The sequence below is a fragment of the Pectinophora gossypiella genome, chromosome 17 (assembly GCF_024362695.1).
Source record: "Pectinophora gossypiella chromosome 17, ilPecGoss1.1, whole genome shotgun sequence".
NCBI lineage: Eukaryota > Metazoa > Arthropoda > Insecta > Lepidoptera > Gelechiidae > Pectinophora > Pectinophora gossypiella.
Window position 1 is genome coordinate 342,352 of NC_065420.1, and position 21,711 is coordinate 364,062.

Below are 21,711 nucleotides of genomic sequence, written 5' to 3' on the forward strand. Positions count from 1 at the left end.
TCGACTGCATCTCACTCTTGCAAGATGAAACAGGTATATTTTCGCACGCTAGTTGAAGGCGAGGGAAAATAAGGCCCCTGCTCGCCCTGCAAAGGATGAACCACTATAATTGTAATGTACTAATCACACCGCTGCCGGACACTGGCTGGCCCTTGCGCTGGCGCAATTACTTAACGGTTGCACACTTCCCAGCGTGGGTACTTACTGCTTGACGCTAGGGGTCACGTGACTGTGCGCGTGAGTTGCACGTGAGTCTAATTGCAGGAGGAAGCTGGCGCAAAACGGTAATGGACGATTTGATGTTATTATCTTTTTGTAGTTTAATTTACTTTTTTATGACAGTAGATATTAAATCAAGATACTTCTTAATTTTGAAGTAAATTGTTGACTGACGTAAGTAACTGCTGTGGATGTCGTCACGTCGCGGGCGCAGCCCGCGACGGGGGGACACCTTCGGGGCAGTGCCCCCTTGGTGTTGGCGCTTTCGCCGCCCGCGAATACGGGCGGGGCACGGGGTCGGGCTACGGCGGGCGAAATTCGCCCCTCCGTAAGCCCTGTGTCAAATCCGGTGTTGCCGCCGGCGAGGTCGAAGCCGTCGATAGTGACGGCTGCCCTCAAGCCGGCGGACTGGGTCAATCCAGTGCTGGGACCGCATCCTCGTCGAGCTCCTCCACCTCTACTAGCTCGCGAGGATACGCTTTCCAGTCGGGTGGGCGCGCGTGGTATGGAGCCAGATTCCGTAGGTGCACGAAATCTGACTCGTCCGCGCGCGCGAACATCCTGGTCGAGAGCTTGGAGATGTAGTCATCCAAGGTCTCGACTTTAAGGTCCCTCCGAATAACCTCGTTGCGGACAAATCTCGGCGCGTCCGCGATGATACGCAACGCCTTGGACTGCTGGGCCCGCAGTCTTTGGCGATTGGTCTCTGAGACCAATGCGTACCACGCGGGGGCGGCATGACGTAAGTAGTGAAGTGATACGATCTGAAATATCCTCAACATCATACGACACGAGGTCTTTTGACAGCATTGTGACACTTCGCTAGTCAAAACAACGCGAGTGATAAAATGGCGCTTGGTTATTAGCCTTGTGTTCCTATTGTTTCTATGATCACGTTTTCACAGGGTCCGCTCCTAACCTGAAGATTTGTCAGATCCGGTCTTTTACAGAAGAGACTACCAATCTGACCTTCCAACTCGAATAGTAATAGCATTTAAATCTCTAACTTGTACTTACATATAATTTAGATAATAATTTATTTAAAACTGTACCTAGTATTTAGTTTTGCAGCCCAGTGTAGGTATATTTTATGTTACTGAAAAAAAAAAACTTAAATATGTATGGGAAAAACCTTAAATATACCTAGGTATATCCCATACATATTTAAGGTTTTTTTAGAAATTAATTCATGCAATAAACGTTTATTATTATTATTAATTAATTAATTAATAAATCTTAATTCTAGAATTATGAGGTAAGTATATTTAATAATAATTGTTCTTTATTTCTTTTATGTGACACCGTGCGTACCCAATCGAATAATCTATGCATCTTATTTTTTTAAATCTTCCTTCCGTCCCGTTCATTATCCTTTCTAAATTCATACCATAGATATTTTTTTTGTTTTGGTTTTCCCCGAAGGGTAAGGCAAAGGGAACTATGCCCATACAGCCATGTCTTACGTATTTTTTTCTTGATGATTAATAAAATGATGAAAGGTGATGATGATGATGAAACCTAAGCCCCCACCCTCGGAGTAGACTCCTACTCCGAACCCCAAACGAATTACTTAACTCAAAAGTCGCATAAACTTTCGAGTTATGAAGTGGCTTCCTGCCACGAAGCGAAAATAGGCAGATACACTTTGTTTTTTGAATACTCCGATATAATAACACTCGCGAATGTCTTCCGACTAACTTAATGCGATCATTAACCACAAAACACCACTTCGTATTAATTATTTAGATTATTCAATGAAGAAAGCAACTGTCCCGTTCCCGTTTCCCGCCAAAAAGCCCATACCATAGACAACCAGATCCCCACTAATGAGGGACTTTCCAATCGGCGTTCCTCAAAAAACACGATAGACAGCATTGTTAGATTTTTTCTTCATTATTCTAACATAATGTGATCCAAATATCAAGCATAATTAGTTTTATATAAAAATATACTTCTGCCACTATACTACTATTTTTGATTAATAATGTTCCCCTGCAATCAGGAAATAGGTAATTATCACGTTAACAGTGAACAACGCCATCTATCGTGTGTTTGGGGAACGTCGATTGGAAAGTTCCGCATTATCCTTCCATAGTATTCTCTCTTACCTACTAACTGTCCTGCGTATATGACAATATTAGTTCACTCACACAAGTATGTAGTTACAGGCTGTGTCATAATTATTATGGGTCAGCTGGTATGTGGTATTTCATATTTGGTAACACCACAGATCATATTAGCAGCAATTGCTGTGGTACTGGCGGAGTATGTACGTGTCATGCTTAGTGTTGATACACTTCTTCATTGATATTTAATTAAATCGATGCACAAGTCACTGCCCTTTGATTTTTATACAGGATCGATGTCAGCTGTATTTATATTAGGTCATTGAACTCAACAAAAATGATTGTGCAAAAGGAAACTGAAAATTAATACATATTTGGAATGAGGTTACCCAAATTAACATCAAAGCCTGTTTGGGTGTCTTATACATAAACATCTTCTTATCTTATCTAGCCTAAAGTGTCCCACTGGTGGGCAAAGGCCTCCCTCCATTTCTTCCAGGACTCTCTCTCCAGTGCTTCCTCCGGCCAGCCTTCCAGGAATGAATCCAAGTCGTCGCGCAAGTACACATAAACATAAACAGCCTATACGTCCCTCTGCTGGGCACAGGCCTCACCTCAATCAACCAGAGGGGGTATGGAGCATACTTCACTACGCTGCTCCGCTGCGATTTGGCGGGGTTTGGGTCTCTTATACAAAAAAATAATGTTATTTTCATCATTCTTTATGCAACGAGTTTTATTTACATTATTACATGTTTCAAAGGGAATGAAAAAAAAAAAAAACAACACTTAGTTTCATTCGAAAATTTATTATCACACAATACCGAACTTTAACAATCATATCTACAAAACTCACATAAATACAAGACTAGATCACTATCACCTCCTAATTACCTACTTCACTACATACTACGGTATTTTTGGCTTTCTTCTTACACATTCAATACATTAATATAAACATCATTATTAATATTACCTACTTACACATTTTAAGGCCATAACTCACCGAGACCCCATCCATGGCCAAGTCGCCCGCCAGTGGTAAAACAAGAAACAAGAAATATTTATTGAGAAGCAGTGTAGGTACATACATGCAGGTGTCAAACATTATAAAATCACCAAACAATTCTTTTTTTTTACTTGAGATAAATGGGGAGCACAGAGGGCTTTCACCCAGTACAAAATTTAAGACAACAGTCCTGAGGGTTGCTCCTGGATCAGGGCGTCGTCTGAGAGGATTATATTTGGAAAATTCAATCGACCCTAGTGGGTTGATTGCGGTAAGCACTGAAGTGCTTGTTGTCGCGAACTGATTGGTCGCCTCTATGGCTAGAAATCGCCAAACAATTCTTGGCGACGCGACATTTTGGCAACGAAGCCATTTTAACACAAGGTGTTTGGCGACGTGGCCATGGCGTTTCGGTAAGATAAAATCCTTATACCACGCACAATAATTTAACAAACACCTTCACCCACATCCATTATGGCCTGACAATTTAATCCGTAATTTACTTAATTATGACTTATCTCTTCATCTATTTGCTTCAGTTGATTTTTTTTATTAATATTTCGAGATTATGAGATTTATTAAGGATAAGTATATTTAATTAAAGATTGCCAGTTGCCAGGGGACGACATGGAAAATTATTATAGGACAGTTTATTTCTATCTATTCGTATTAAGTATATTTTCGTTGACACAAGACGTAGTAACAGGGGCCATCGACGTCAACCGAGTAAATAAGGATGACTTGCAAACGATTACGCAAATTGTAAGAAGGAAGGTAGAGACGGCAAAGTTTCTATAATATTATACAGTATAATGTAATACAGTAGTTTTATATTATAATGACTTTACAGGTCAGGTTCCCTAAAAAAATATAGATGTCTCTGTAAAAAATTAAGATATAAAAATAAAGAGAAGCAATATAGGTAGTTAGCAACATAATTCTATATAAGTATAATGTGATCTTAATATCAAGCAACAATTATTTTCATAAATGCTTCTCCCATTAAATTGTATATTTGAATAATTATGTAAGAACCTGAGTAATGAGCAAATAAGTAATTATCACGTTAAATGTCGACAGGGCCATGTAATATAAACTAGCACTACTACTATTATAACTGTAAAAATAAAATAAATAAATAAATAAATATTATTTTTGGGGAACGGAGAACAAACTATAAGTAAAAAAAAAGTCAAAAATAATTTATTTGCGTCAGCAACACCGCATGTTATAATTAAAATTAGTCGGGTTATGACATGTAAATGTAAGCGAGTCTACAATGCAGTTAAAAATATTAAAGTCTCTAAAAACACTTTTCACATAGCAATTTATCCAACTTTACCCTGAATACATTTAAAAATACGTCCCACTGCTGGGCACTATCGTATGACCTAGGGCTTTGATTACAACCCGCTCGAAGACCTATAATTTGACTTATTATAATGATTATGCTTGACAATGCGTCCGCGCAAGAGAACGAGGGACATTTTAGTTTTTGTGTAATATTTCACTGTTTTGTGTTTCGACACACAAGATTATAAAATTACACAAAATAACATAATTATCACCAAGGTCATAAGTTATAATAATATAAGTTATGATTTCAACAACTATTTGGATGTCGTTTGTCATGCTTTTGACGATAGCATATTTATATTTATTTTTTTGGATATTTCCACAGCTGCGTAGAAGCATATTAATTCGTCATGACTCCTGTTCTTATAAAGTACCTGCGCCTATAGTTATAAATTATTAATGGTACTTATTTAATTTATTATTTAAAAGGTATATAGGTACAACAGGTAACAGGCATAACATGTAGGTATAAAAGCATTACAAGGGTGGGTGAAAACTAGATTGAAACCCAAAAAGCGCGAGCGGCCACTTTTTAGAAAAAAATACGTTAAAAATAGAAAAATAAATAATGTTAGCTCACACATAAATAATTTTTAATAGGACAGATTCCAACTAGTCAAATCAGTTACTTTTTACTACACGTCAAATCACGAAATTACTATTAATTTATATGAAAAAGCATCCTGTGACGTCATAGAAAAAATGTCGCATTTATTATTACATTATTTTTATTAAAATTCTTAAATAAGTTAAATACAAAACGTTTTTTGTCACCTTTAGATCTGACTTTATTTGGTAAACAGAATTTCATAATTTATCTTTGACCTGGGGAACTACCCAATTCAGTGTTATTCCAGTCCTAATTCATCCCAGTATAAAAGATTGGATCTAGTATGAAATTCGCATTCCATTAACAAAATCTCCGAAAAAAAAAATGAGAATGTTTGATTCGCATTTGTTTCATCACGGAATTCTGCGAAAATTAAAATTTTGGTAGAACCTACCCTGTTAGAAAACCAACACTACCTCTGTCCTAAAGATATAGAATACTTAGCACGTGTAGTCCTCCTGAAGCCGTAGTGCCGGCGGCGGTAGCGGGCGTAGGTGTCGTTCCACAGGGCCACGTTGGCGTGGTCCCACAGCCTGGTGGAGCCCAGTTTGTGGTCTAACACCAGGGCGGTGGGGTTGCTCTGCCGGCTGGGCCGCCATCGAAGCGGCAGCAGGCGAGAGGTTCGGGGGGTCGGGTCGCTGGAACAGTTAAAAACATTTTTAAGGATCGACCCTCAGTTGCGGATTTGCACCAATGAGTTATTAATGTACCTAAGAGCAGTTTACACTAACACAATTGGCTCGACCATTATAGACGGCGATACGGCTCACCACGTATCATGTTGGTCTAACAAAAAGCTCGGTGAGTTGTGGGTACTCAGTTTATCTTGAGATGGATTTACCTTTGACTTCCCCAATTGGGAGCTTATGTTATGTTTAAAAGTATGTAATATCCTGAGCGAATTAACTGTAAAGTTGTAAAGGGCAATGCTAGGTATAGCATAACTTACTAACATTACGACCCCTATATCTCCGAAGGCAGAGACGTATAAAATATACATCCACTTCTCGCCAGATATGTTTAAGTCCCATGTAACAGGGGCGAGCCTATTTCTGGAAACCAGGTGATATCAATTATCTGTGATTCAAAAGAGTATTTAAACTCTTAATAGTCGAATTCAGTGGCTAGTGAATGCTAGGGCAACCAACAGGAATCAACAATGGCTGCAAGTTGTCTTGTGCCTCTGCCCACTCCACTAAAGATTACGGGCTTGAGTTTAAGTACCTAGTACGGCTTTGAAATAATCTACTCTGGGCGCCATCCCACTCGCGTCAGACAGAGGACGGCGGGGCGGTAGGCAAGAGCGAAACCACTGCCCTATTTTTCCCTAAAAAAGTAGCATGGACAATGCTACACGGTGTGATCAGAGACAGATGTGATGTAAAAGATGATATAGTGACTAAGAATGAAAAGGGAATGTTAAGTTGGTTTGGATACTTAGAGCACATAGAGCAGATACATATAGGATGAAAGGTAATAATAGGATTACGAAAGCTGTGTACAAGGCGAAGGTTGGTGGTAGGGATGGCAGAAGAATGTCCTTAGAAAAGGTTTATTTATTGTTAGAGGAAGACCTAGAACTTCTAGAAGGACGTACATTGACCAAATTGGAGATGTCTTTGGAAAAGGTTTAGTAGGATCTACTTTGAACCAGCGTTTGTGCATAGAGGAAACAATCGAAGTGTGTCAGGCTTGACGCAAATAGAATTACATAGTCTCTGCTTACCCCGGTGGGAAATAGGCGCGAGTTTATGTATGTATGTAAGTAGGTACTTATACATTTTTTTACACGTAAGTAACCTGAGTGTGTATCAATATTAGCGTTGCAATGACATCATGTAATTTGAATAGTCACGCAACTAGACAAGTGGAAACCTTTAAAATTTACCAAATCATTCGACATTTGCATAAAACCCAAAAATAGTTTAAGTTGCTACCTGCTTATTTTACTTCTCTGTTGTATCCGTGATAGCTGTGTTCAGAGAACGCATGGCTTACATAGTAGTGTTACGGGTTCAAATCCCAGCTCGGGCTGTAAACCTTTATTGGCTTGAATCCGTGTTTTAATCATAGATAATTGATTTACGTGGAGATTTGTACCCGGTTAATTGCAATAAGCTCTCCTATAACATGAAACTTAAACATAGCTAGCGAGGAGTGGCTCTGCCTACCCCTTCGGGGATATAGGCGTGTGTTAGCATTCGCAGCAGGGCCGAGTTGATCAAACAACAACACATCACAAGAAACAATGTACTGTACCACTATGTTTATCAAGTAACTAACGACGCCTGTGGTGCATTGGTTGAGCGTCGCGCTCACGATTTGGAGGTCCCAGATTCGAATCTATGTCCCCACATTTCACACAAAAATTACTTTGTGATTCCTATAGTTTGGACATTGGAGGCTGATTAGTTGATTCCGAAATCTGAAATCGAAAGATGATCCGTGCTTCGGAAGGATTGTTAAGCCGTTGGTCCCGGTTGCTACTTACTGATGTTAGTTCGTAGTCAATGATAAGTCGTGGCTCAATAATAACCCTGACAGGATTGCTGAGTTTGGTCATCCACCTCAAAACCACACGATACAGGAAGACCAAGTAAGTTGTGTGTATCGTTACATCGATTACATATTTCGTGGGTGACTTTGCAACTGACGTATCTGCATTTTTTTACCGACTTCAAAAAAGGAGTTTGTTCGGGCATATCTTCGTCGTATATGAACCGATTTTGATAATTCTTTTTTTGTTTGAAATGAGATATACCCAAGGGGGTCCCATGTCAAGGAAGTCAGGATCTGATGATGGAAGACCAGAGAAATCGAGGGGAATTTTCAAAAATCGTAGGAGCGACTAGTGCGTTTGTAAAGTCATATTGATCGGATCGATCTTTAAGCTTCGGGAAAACTTCCCGACCTTCGAAAACTGGTCAGCATCAGGGAGATACCCTATGGCCTGGCAAAACTATACAACCTGGAGCAATTTTTCTTTCACGAAACGTATTTAAATCTTGATCAAATTCAATCGCCGGTGCAAAAAAACAAAATGGCGGAAAAAAAAGATGGCCGCCATACAAAATTTTGTCGATTTTGGAAGAAGCCCGTTTGGGTAAAAATAATGTATGGGGCGCTTACTCAAAACGTCATGTAGAGTACGGAAATACTTTCTGGTCACCAAAAACTGCTCCGCATCAGAGAGATACTCTACGGCCTGGCAAAACTATCGCACGTGAACCAATATTTCTTTCAGAGCACTTATTTAAATCTTGGTCAAATTCCATAGCGCGTAAAAAAAAAACAAAATGGCGGAAAAACAAGATGGCCGCCATACACAATTTTGTTTTTTCAGAAAATGTCTCGGGATATAAAATATATATCGGGGTTGTGATTGGATCGTCATGTTAAGTATGGAAATACTTCCTGATTTTCGAAAACTGCTCCGCATCAGGGTGACACCCTACGGCCTGGCGAAACTATCACACCTGAACCAATTTTTCTTTCACGAAACCTATTTAAATCTTGGTCGAATTTAATGGCCGGTGAAAAAAATACAAAATGGCGAAAAAACAAGATGGCCGCCATACAAAATTTTGTTTTTCCAGAAAATGTCTTGGGGGTAAAAATGATGTATAGGGGTGTGATCGGAACGTCATCTTTGAAAACTGCTCCCAATCAGGGAGACATCCTACGGTCTGGCAAACCTATTGCACCTGGATTTTGTTTGTTTCCACGACACCCATTTAAATCTTGGTCAAATTCTGTCGCCGGTGAAAAAAAACAAAATGGCTGAAAAACAAGATGGCCGCCATACGAAGAGGGACAGTTTCGAATAAACAGGACACGCGAGCTGCTTTAGCAGCGAGCGAACCACGCGAAATCTACTGTATCTATATGTATGCGTGAGTGTGTATGATAGCAGCTTCCACTGACAACCACATGTGTGTATGTACACATACACATGTGTGTGTGTGCGTGTGTGTGCGCGCGCGCGCGCGTGTGTGTGTGTGTGTGTGTGTGTGTGTGTGCGTGTGTCTGTGTGTGTGCGTGTATCTGTGTGTGTGCGTGTGTACGTGCGCGTGTGCTCGTGTGCGTTAGCGCGTGTGTGAGTGTGTGTGTAAACATGTTCATCAATAATAATTGTGATCACTACTAATAATATATTATATTATTATATATGAATATAAATCAGAAAATCTGTCTGTCTGCATCCTTGCTCGGTCTAACCATCACTTAAAATCGTAAAATAAAATAAAATTTTTAACAAAAAAAAACCGACTTCAAACGCAAAACTAAAAAGCAATAAATAAATTTACTTCGCACAAAGTAATTAGTACGTATTTTCAATTAGTTAATTAATTTATAATTCTGAAGTCGGTGCCAAGTAAATGCTACAACAACCCTACTACAATATCAAATTACTATGTACACACAATATTGTTTAATACCTATATCAAAGCAATTACAAAACAATGTCAAACAAAATATTACAAAACAATCAGTATTGAAAAATATATGAATCGGTACTTCGTTGTAGCATTTCCTTGGCACCGGCTTCAGAATTATAAATTAATTAACTAATTGAAAATACGTACTAATTACTTTGTGCGAAGTAAATTTATTTATTGCTTTTTAGTTTTGCGTTTGAAGTCGGTTTTTTTTTGTTAAAAATTTTTTGCTAGAATAATTTATTTATTATAGACAATAAGAATCAAATCAGATTCGCAAAAAAATTTTGTTACGTCAGTTGGCGACGTCAGAAACTATGAAAAAAAAATATGATGATGAGGGTATATACGTGTATTAATGGCTGCAGAATATTACAAAACAATGAAAAGAACCTCGCCAAGCCCATTAAAACTGCGGTGTGCGATTTCTGCTGACCGGTTCTCAATGTCTTAGGGCAAGGCTGACAGCTCTGCCGGACTCGTAATGCTCGTGCCATAATCGATGAGCCAGCGGACACTGACATTATGCTGTCAAACGGGGTTACATCGATTTTTATATTAATCATAATATAGCTTTACTAAAGGCGGTTGGTGACTGCTTTCTAAGAAAGGATTCCGTTGCGGTCAGGTTTAAGCGGAGACTATGGACAATAACGGAGCGTATCCTTTAAAAAGCTGCTCTGAGTAATATCAGTATAAAATTAATAAATTAAACTTTCTCAAGTAAGTACTCATTTGAAGTGGTATTTTTTTTAATTTGAACTACAATTGTCATTCTTATTCCCAACATATTAGGCGTATTATCCACAATAAAACAGGATATGAGGGCCACATAGGGCCACACATCTTTTGTGCTCACAAGACGCAAGCCTCAACCCTTTCAACAGCCCGGGGCCCTTTCTTTTGACCGTCGAGTTTAAAGGATTTAGGCCCTCTCATCATATAAGCTCCCCAAATTTGGAGGTTTTCCATTTCAGCAAAGGGAGCGATTTACATCGACTTTAAAAACCTTTTGATGTGAATGCAAGCGGAGCGATCGAATTGACTTTTAGCCTTTAAATGCCAGGATTATACGCCTTTATGTTTCACTAGAGTATTAGGCACCGTAAAACGATTTTGCTTCGGGAATTAATTTAATAAAGCCAGTAAGCCAGTGGTAAGTGTAACACAGGAACCTGATACACATGGTGCTCTAATTTAGTGAAATAATTAATAGAAAATAATACATTATTCCAAAGGCTTTTCCGCTTCACATTGTTTGTGTTTGAGATGTGTCGACATTACTCGTACTAATTCTAAAGTCAATCTAGTATTGGATAAATACTTCTGCGAAGCAATTACTTTATTGTGAACTTTTTTATCAATGATAGACAACGATTTTTGAGGTTTGAGATGTTTTGAATGATACTTTGTACTCACCTGTACTTAGCAAAGTTAGTCCACAAAGTTAACATGCGTTGAATCATGTTTCTCTCAAGCCGGCGCCAGGGCATCGGAAATGAGTGCGGCTTGAACAGGTAGAACAGCTCGTCGGCGTGAGATGCCCCCGGCTTGAACCAGAACATCGAGATCAGCTTGGGAACGTTGATGTATCCGTTGTACTTAAACAAGTAGTAGTAGATCGGTTGATCTGTCGTCTGCGCATATAAAGAGGACTCGAGCACTGTGGGGATCTTGAAATGTAAGTCCGAGTACAATTCCACCAATCCAGTCACCAAATCTTTCTTTGCCGAGAAGTATTCCTCCTTAATCCTCTCCACAGTCTCATTTTTATCTCTATCTGAAGGGAATTCTAAATCGTTCTGTAAATTCTGAACAGGGTTCACTTCCTTCACATTAATACCATAATCCGCCGATACGAAGTACAGCCCTTCATTGTCATTGAAACCTATAATCATTGGCACTTTAGTATAGTTTCCATGTCTAATAATATCTGTCGGATGTCTCGTCACTACTGGTTCCACTCCAGGAATAACTTTTTCAATACATGGTACAAATAGCGTTTCTGCTGTTATATAGTTCTTACGTTCTGAATATTTGATAGCACTAATCAGTTCTTCGACGGACTTATTTGATAAAATACTGTGAATTTCTTGGGGATCTTTGGTGTCGTGACCGAATTCTTTGGCTAAATTGCTGGCTGTCTTGATGGGATCGCGCTGCATGCCCCAGGGAGCTAGCGATGACCCACTTTGGAGAATAGCTTTGTGGAACAGTCCTTTTGCAGCTTGAGACAAGACGAGATATGAAGTGGATACGGCTCCAGCGCTTTCCCCAAACAACATGACGTTATTAGGGTCACCTCCAAACGCCCTTATATTTTCCTTTACCCATCTTAAAGCAGCTATTTGGTCTTTCAATCCAGCGTTACCTGGAGCTTCTTTAATACCGAGACATAGGAACCCTTCAACATTCAGTCTGTAGTTGACGCCAACGAAGACGACACCATGTTCTGGGAATTCGTCGGCTCCATATAGATATCCGGTGCCTGTGCCCTCGAAGAAGCTGCCTCCATGTATGAACACCATAACGGGGAGGGGTTCGTCGTGCACCCTGGTGGGAGTGTAGACATTGACTCGGAGACAATCCGGGTCCCCCATGATGATTGGCCCCATGGCCTGAGGACAGCGGATGTGCTCCTCCATCGCGTCGAAGACACCCTCCCATGTTGGTGGTGGTAGTGGCGCCTGGAAACAGACATAAAAATAATTTAGATTGAGAATATTATCCAATGTTTCTTTGTCCAAACGTCTATCCCTAAAATAAAACGGAATTTTCAAGTAGAGTATTGATTACTAACTATTTGTAAGTATTCAAATTTTGTTTGGTTCAGCCAACGACTGTCTTATTTTATCTAGCCTATTCGATCCCACTGCTAGGCAAAGGCCTCCCCTTGATTTTTCCATTCCTCTCGACTTTGGCGATCTCGGGCCAATCCCTCCGATAAACATTGAGGTCGTCACACCATTTCTACGCCCGCCTTGAGGTGTACAGTGGGTACCGACTCATGCCCATCGCTCCGTATGCATCCGACAACGTGCCCGACCCAGTCCCCACTTCATTTTGGCGGACTTTTTCCCTACATCAGTGATGCCTGCCTGTTACATGACAGCAAGCAACTGTAATTTTCTTGTGATTTGTGCTCCAAATAAAAACTTAGTAGGTAATAGAATCCAATAAGAGGATAAATTAAGAGTTATAGAAGTAGAAAATACCTAAGTACTCATTTGATTGGAAGAATTCTTAAAATAGACTATGATTACTTCATCAGGCCAGCTTATTCAAGCAATGAATGTATTCAAAGACTCTGAGAAGGTACTTATTTCTCAGCCGTAATTACGTTTAACATTGTTGATGTATACATTAGGTATATACGATGGTATTTTTCCTACAGTTAAGTAATTTGATGTTGAAGTTATTATATTTCTCTATGCGCAAAACATAAATTACCTAACTCACGCCTGAAATTCTTTTCGGGGTGGTGAGAGCAATAGAGTCTTCAGCAGTTGCAAGTATTAGAATTCTGAAATGGGTATGACGAACCGGATGACAGACTGACAGGTTACCTTTATTGACCTGAATTATTGTAGATAAACCTCAGAAGGCACTATCTATTTGGCCGGGCAAATACGGAGCGCTGAGGCTGAGGTCAAAAAAATAAGATAACAGGCCCGATAGCGCTCCGTTGGGTGCGATTCGTGGCCCCGGTCCTGAGAAGATTATATTTGGATTGGTGTTGTCTGTATAATGTTAAGTTTTGTGAAATAAATGATTTGATTTGAAAGAATTAATAGACCCCAGTGCATTCAATGAAAGGTATATATTTTATTTTTTCACGTGGCTAATTGTAGATTTGCCGCAGATGGCATTAACTACTTGGCCGGAAAATTGGGGAGCGCTGAAGGCTCTCACCCGGTACAACGTTTAAGACAACAAGCCTGAGGGTGCCCAGTTGGGCGCGAACCTCGGCTTAGGGCGTCGTCTGAGAGGAAAAATATTTGAAAGAATTAATCGACCCTAGTGGGTCGATAGCGATAAGCGCTGAATGAGGGAAATCGTCGACCACGCCGGCGGGGTCGGTATCGGGGTCCTGAAGTGTTTGGTGTCGCGAGCTGATTGGCTGCTTCTATGGCTAGATTAATTGGGTCGTCGGGATCGTATATTACGTCCTTCGGACGCCGATACTTTTCAGTACCGTCCCTAAGCGGAATGTATTTGGAAGCCGCAACTACCAGGGGATTTGGGTGGTGCGAAGCAGAATCGAAAAAACGTTTTGAAGCTAATTTGAGCCATTGGGCAATGTTTGGCAGACATCATGAAAGGTATATTATCCCCATCCCTCTCACTAGAAAAACATGCGTTGTAGAAATGGTACCTCACGGTTGCGCAATCAATTTGGCGCAATCATGGTGTCTAAGTGAGATAGGGCACTTAATGTGTGCTTCGGTACACAGACAAATAACCCACATTGGTCACGGAGAGGTGATCAAACTAAATAATTAACAAAACCCGGCCTTCCAACGGCCTTTGCGCAGCGCCGGCCTAGAGCCGTGTGTTGCAAAATGCATATTTCTGCCTATGTCAATTTACTTTTATTATATCACGCATGACGGGGCGCGATATGTAAGTGACGCATACGTCGCGTCGCCATGGACACATCTACCTGGGGTTTCCTTTTTTATTGTGAAGTGGACAGTTTTAGAGAGAGTTTTATTAATACTGAACTACTCACTATTGTATTTTCATTGCATTTGCTTTTGAATTGATTTTAAGAAGCAAGCAATACTGAAGCACTCTTTGTAGTGTTGGTAACAGTTATAAAAAGGTAAAAATACTTAAATGCCAATCAACAAGCTACCACAAATGAAAAGAAAAAATATTTAAATACATAATAAGTCAAAGCCAGTCTTAGTGCTAACATATCAAGTCTGGTTCTTTATGCAGTATCGATTTGATAGTTTGTGTACTACTATAAAACAAGTCAAAGCGGTCAACCGCATTATGCCTGTTGATCATCTTTGCCGTTCTCAGCAGAAGCACAAGTACAAGTATTCCCATGCTGCACTATCCCGCTATATTATATAATATTCAATATCTCCTATACTTAAAGGTTGCCTGGAAGAGATTGCTACTTAGCAATAAGGCCGCCTATTGTACTAATTCTGTTCCTCTTTTGTTTTGTATTTTGTTTTTTCCTGTTTGTGCAATAAAGTATTTGTTATGTTATGTTAATAGTACGGACACTGGCTGTTTTTCTTTTCCAAATTGTTCTTTCTTGCAGTCTGGTCTTATCTGCCTAAAGGTCAGGTATTAATATTTTTTATTATTGCACTTAACAACTAGTTACATAGCAAACATGAAATGAACGTTAACAAGGGAGAACTTATCTCTAAGAGAGATCTCTTCCAGCCAAGCCAGAGGTAGTTGAAAAATAGCCGTTAATTAAATATAAAAAAAAAAAAACTCAAAACTTAAGCTCACTAAAACGCTCATCGCTCGTCTTAGGCATTTACTTTAAGCTCATCATCATCACCCGTTTTTGACAGAGTCCGCTTACCTAACCTGAAGATTTGATAGGTCCGGGAAATATTAAAGCTGTTGTTATTTAAGTTTTGCGCTTATATAGTCATAGTCATTTATTGATAATGATAATTACACGTCACAGATATTACAACATACACATACATAAACTCACGCCTATTTCCCACCGGGGTAAGCAGAGACCATAGAATTCCATTTGCTTCGATCCTGACACACTTCTCTTGCCTCCTCCACACTCATCAATCGCTTCATACACGCACGCCGGTTCAGATACAGGTACAGATATTACAAAATTCAATTAAATTAAATATTACTATGGAATTCAATTACATTAAAATATATTATCAATTACAGGTCGTGAAAACTATAGAATGCCTGCTCAATAAGCCATTTTTTAAGTTTATGTTTAAATATAGTACCATTCTTTGCTTGTATGATATGGTCAGGCAGTTTGTTGTACACTCCCGGGGCCATGACATGCACAGTTTTCGCGCTCCTCCGGAGCCTATGAGGCACCCCGTCGAGTATATGCGCGTGCTGAGCATCGTGTCCTCGTCTGTCACCTCTGCAACTGTATAACTCTCTATACTGCTGGGAACATTCACAAAATGGAAACATTCTCGGGTACGACACATCACGGCTAAGACTGGTGCAAATTGAGCAACGAAGTGATGTCTTGTGTTGTAATTACCTAGGCACGTGTTAAATTAACTTCTCACTAATTGACTCTACATTTCATGATTATTATTGTACTGTGTTTTACTACACTTAGTTTATTTATGCAGTGAATATAAAGCTAATACTAAAATATAAGTGTATTGCGTAATAGGAACTACTATATTGTTTCTTGTTTTCTTTTCGAGCAAGTTATTTGTCATTAACTGATTGAGAGATTGTCATGCAAGTAATATACGTGACTTTTTGTAGATTTGCCGCAGATGGCATTAACTACTTGGCCGGACAAATGGGGAGCGCTGAAGGCTCTCACCCGGTACAAAAATTAAGACAACAGGCCTGAGGGTGCCCAGTTGGGCGCGAAACTCGGCTCAGGGCGTTGTCTGAGAGGAAGAATATTTGAAAGGATTAATCGACCCTAGTGGGTCGATAGCGATAAGCGCTGATTGGGAGAAATCGTCGACCACGCCGGCAGGGTTGGTATCGCGAGCTGATTGGCTGCCTCTATGGCTAGAGTAATCGGGTCGTCGGGATCGTATATTACGTCGATCACGGAGGAAGTTTCAATAAAATGTATGAAAAAGGGTGTCAAATACTTGTCCCTGGCTACCGGCGGATGTGGTCGGTGGCCCGTTTGTGTGTGAAAACAGTAAACATAACATAGGCTCACGACTATATGTCAATTGGAGTAGTCAGAACATGAACTAAGTACCCACGCCTCACCGAGTTTTTTGTTAGAGTACCGCAGTCTATAATGGTCGAGCTACTTGTGTTAGTGAAAACTGCACTTAAGATAAATTATACTCGCTCCTTGTTCGAGAGGTTTTACAGTGTAGTCTACGTGTTATGCTCCAGCATCGTCACAATTTTCAAAGCTCATATCCAGAGCTAAAAAAAAAGATTCGTTTCCCGCTTCCTGAACGCACCTGTCAACTAATGTCGTTATGTTCAAAGCATGTTTTATGGACAACTCCATCACCTGTGGAGACTTAAGGCCGGGATATTAAAGTTTAAGGGAGGGAGTGTCACCTCTCGAACAAGGAGCTTGTATAATTTATCTTAAGTGCAGTTTTCACTAACACAAGTAGCTCGACCATTATAGACCTTGTTCCTTGCTCCTTGTTGCTCCTCGTTGTGTAAATGAACTTACAGGTAAGTTCGTTTAATTTCATAATTATTAACTCATAATACCGGTACCGGGGTTCGAACCGGTGCCGTTTGAGAAGCAAACCTGTGAACCACAGCACCACAGTGACTGTTTTTGATTGAAAACAGTAACCGTCAATTTTTTCATTGAGTTTTATAGCTCCTGACTTGCTTGCGTCAATGTATTTAGATTTACAATAACTTTGTACGAGATGCTTGGTATGTTTGCTAGGATAAACAAATGTTTGCTAAGTTTACCCTTCAAATGACTTTTATTTACTTACACGTGTAAAATGCATGTTTGTTGGTGATCTTCATTCACTGTTTTTGTTACTTTCAAACAACAGGGTTAGGTCAAAGATAAATTGCGAAATTCTGTTTACTAAATAAAGACAGATCTAAAGGTGACAATAAACGGTATCTTTTTTCACGATTTTTTATGACGTCACAGGTTGCTTTTCCATACCAATTGCATGGTAATTTCGTTGTGACGTTTAGTAAAAAGTAACTGATTTGACTAGGTGAATACTACCAAATTGTTGGTTTCGACAATTCCGAATAGTTTTACATCAAGTGCCATAGGCAAGTTGCAAACGATTACGATATAAATACGATAAAAATATTGTGTGGGATCGACATAAGTTGACATGTCAATCCCATAAATATTTATTACTATCACTGTCGATTGTATAGAATAATTGCGAAGGCACATTAAGCCGTTGATCCCGCTTACTACTTACTGATGTAAGTAAGTAGTCGTTACATGAGCCATGTAAGGGGCTTTAGGTGGCTCAATAGTAATTCTGACACCAGGGTTGTTGGGGTTGGTAATCAACCTCACAGACACGGTAGAAGAAGACTGGCAATCATAAAATGGTCTATCATATTGTAAAGAATTTCCTACGGCAATTACCCGAGGTACTCTAACAAAAGATGTGTAGTTTACCTCAACATCTTACTACCTACTTGATGTATGACAGAGGCCTACTTTCCTCGGCAGTTCGTCAGCCGCGGGGTCAGTAGGGTCAAAGTGAAACCTAAGTTACTAAACGTTTATTTCTTCACGGGTTTGGTTTATTAAAAAAAAATATTTAACAATTTTTAACGGCCTCTGTGGTGCAGTGTTTGAGCGTTGGGCTCACGATCCTAAGGTCCCGCGTTTGAATCCCGGTGGGGACATATCACAAAAATCACTTTGTGATCCCTAGTTTGGTTAGGACATTACAGGCTGATCACCTGATTGTCCGAAAGTAAGACGATCCGTCCTTCGGAAGGCACGTTAAACCGTTGGTCTCGGTTACTACTTACTGATGTATGTACATAGTCGTTACATAGGCCATGTCGAGGCCTTTGGCGGCTCAATAGTAACCTTGACACCAGGGTTGATGAGGTTGGTAATCCACCTCACAACCCACACGATAGAAGAAGATTTAACAATTAGTGTCGTGATATTTTCGTAATGTGTCACTGGTTCGAATCCTCGGGTTGTAAACCACTGATCACGTGGTTTCCAGGATTTGTGCCCGGTTAATGACAATAGGCTCGCTCCATGTTATGTACAGTCATGAGCAATATTATGTACCCACTTTAGAACCCTGTCGCACTATCTTTGACACATAGAGATAATGAGACTTACGGTTTAATTTGTCAACAAAAGCTAATGTGACATGATTTCAAAGTGTATAGACATATTAATACTCGTGACCGTACTATAAACCCTCCACCTACCTCTTTGGGAAGGTGTGATGCAATGTTACGTTATGTGTTTTTTGGGCAGTAAGCAAAAAACTATATCTCTATTTCTAATCAAATAAAATCAAAAGTACTTTAAAAATGACAGACATACAATATTACACAACACATGTATCTACACATGGTTCTCTTAGTGCTCTAAAGACTGATAAAATATTTCCTACTTTTCATTTAAGTATCTATATTTGAGGGGAGGTCTGTGCCCAGCATTGAGACGTCTAGGCCGTTTAGTTCTGCAACTCACCTGAAACCGATTGCTGCGGTCGACTCGTCCATAAGGGATGCCGAAGTACTGGTAAGAGCGGCGGTCGTGGCTGAGCACGCCGCGTACTAGTCCGCTGCGCGTGCGCACAAGCGGCGCCGGCTCGCGCACCAGCGCCGCGGCCACCAGCCACAACAGCACCACCCACTTCATCCCCTGGGATTTACCCTCAGACATCCCATCCAACACTTTTTAAACCGTCATCAAAATTGTCTGTTTGCAATTACATTTACACTACACCCGCGTATATGTTCACTTCATTATTGTTTACATTAATAGGTTTAGTGTTTTTAAGCTTGTTTTAAGGTTATTGTTAAGATTAACATTGTCACATAATATTATATTTTCAATCCTACGTTATCTAGTTTTATGACTAAACTTCATTATTTTATTAAAACGTATCTGCCCTTGAATTCAGTTTACTTAACTCCGATTAATTTTAGCAAAACTTAACTCGTATTAAGTTAAGAAAATAAAAGTTCACGATTTGCGAAGTCTTTGGACATGACTTCACATGACTTCGAAAGACGTTAGTTCGGTTAGAGCGACGCGGTTCCAATGTTCGCATTCGTAGGCCGCGCCGGCCGACGCGCTAATATGCGAAGGGCAGGCGTGCGCACACGCCGGGCGCAGTACACCGACGGAATCTGCCTCCGATCGCAGAAATGATACCGACTACTGACATGCGAAATTGATATGATGCAACCTCGCTGCACCAGGTTTGTGGTGATTCAGAGAAAACTGGAATTCTACAATTTTCTTAGAGTGTTCGTTATTTATTTCCTCTTTGTTAATCCGTTTATTATCTGTATTACAGGTAGCAGCTGCATGTACTTGAATAAGTTCCTAACTATTATTGAGAATAGTCCATCTAATAGATTTCGAGAAGCTGCTAATGATTCGCCTTTTGGTAGCATTTATGATATATTTTTTTAAGCATAGATATAACACTGTTTATATATACGACCTCAATAATCATAATGGCAGGTGTGTTTTGTTTCGTTGTTTCCTTGTTCCCTGAGGCCCTTTTAAGGTTTGCAGTCGTTAAATTAGTCTACATTTTAAATACTTTTATCACTCTTAGTATTTATTCATTCATTCTTATTGTTTTTGTTGAAGCGATTGATGAATATGGAGGAAGCAAGAGAAGTGTATCAGGATCGAAGCAAATGGAATTCTATAGTCTCTGCTTATCCCGGTGGGAAATAGGTGTGAGTTTATGTATGTATGTGTGTCTTATTGTTTTTATCTTTATTTTTAGCTTGGAATCCATTTTGACTCTTTACTACTTTAACCAGCAGAGAGCCATAGTTTTCTACGAGTAAGGGCGTGTCCTAATTCTAAACATTTACGAGAATATCTCAATTGCTTTTAAATAAAATACTGTTTCTTGTTACTTTACTGTGACGAGATTCTCAAAAGTCTTTGATTGCATTCATAGTAAAATGATGCAAAATATTCGTGACATTGACCTCAATACATATTGAAATGGTCTCGCAAAATCTGCACAAGGTCCAACTCCGAATGGGAAGGAAGGCCATTTTTCAGAACTGGACCTTTTGAGTGTCCTATATCTTTGCTTTTATAATACACTATAATTGTGTTAAGTGTGTATTGTTTATTTCAAGTTAACAGACTATAAAGTCCCAACAATATTTTTTTAATCTATCTATGTATCTATATCTTTATCTTGATTATTTTGACAGTTTCCATGGTGTAATGGCAAGACGCCTTGACCACTAATCCATAGATCCTGGTTTTGATTCTCGACATAGATAGATAAAATACTTTATTGCGCACAATGGACTCAAAATACAGAGATAAGGACAACATACAGAAAAGCACAACAGGCAGCCATCCAGGCGGTCATTTTTAAGAAATAGAACTAAATTAACTCGCTTCTAAATTATTAGTCCACTAACCGGCAGTGGCGGCTTTCGACTCATAAGGGGAGGCTTGTGTCAGTAGGACGTATGTGGGCTGTTTTCAATTTCCTTATGATCGTAATCATTTCCACTGTCATCAGTGATGGCAATCGATGTGTTGACGGCAGTCTTGCCGCTACCACGTCCGCGTCAGAACCGGTCGTATGCAAGTTGCTGTCGTTGCCAAGACCTTGACCTTGGTCACAAAATACATTTTTTTCGGTCATTTATGTAATTAAGTTTACTCGTTTTGTTGCTACTTAGTCCAGTTATGTTGGGGTTAATGCTTACCTTGTAACTATATGGATTAAAATTGTCATAATCGTCTTGTTTGTCCCCGGTCATAAAACAATTATTTCTTTGTTGCAAGTTGCGATACGTCACATTCAATTAGATTTCTTCGGGTGTCTGCTTATACCGCATTGTATATATTGAATTTTGTTAACAGTACTTTTCGTTTTCATTCAGACGATTTCTTCATTCCTTTTTCCTTCTATATATCCAATTTGTATACTCGTACCTCCCAATCTATAAAACAAACTGATTTGTGACTCATTGTTATTGACATTGATATTCTTTATTTATATTCAAATTTCAACCTTCTACTTAATATTACGAATGCAAGTTCTCGAAACACATTTATGGTTATTAAAAACGAATTGGATTTTTCCATTTAGGCTAACGTTTCCGAATGTGTTGAAAAACACAAAT

General features: G+C 39.5%; 1 protein-coding gene across 1 annotated transcript; it reads right to left on the minus strand.

Moving 5' to 3' along the window:
• Window positions 1-3,074: 3,074 nt before the first annotated feature.
• Window positions 3,075-19,734, minus strand: LOC126374350 (esterase FE4-like). Its single transcript, XM_050020954.1, has 3 exons — window positions 19,058-19,734; window positions 11,119-12,386; window positions 3,075-5,898 (listed from the first exon to the last, which is right to left on the minus strand). Exons 1-3 carry the CDS (start codon window positions 19,250-19,252, stop codon window positions 5,673-5,675), a joined length of 1,689 nt encoding a protein of 562 aa, XP_049876911.1. The 5' UTR covers window positions 19,253-19,734; the 3' UTR covers window positions 3,075-5,672.
• Window positions 19,735-21,711: the final 1,977 nt, after the last annotated feature.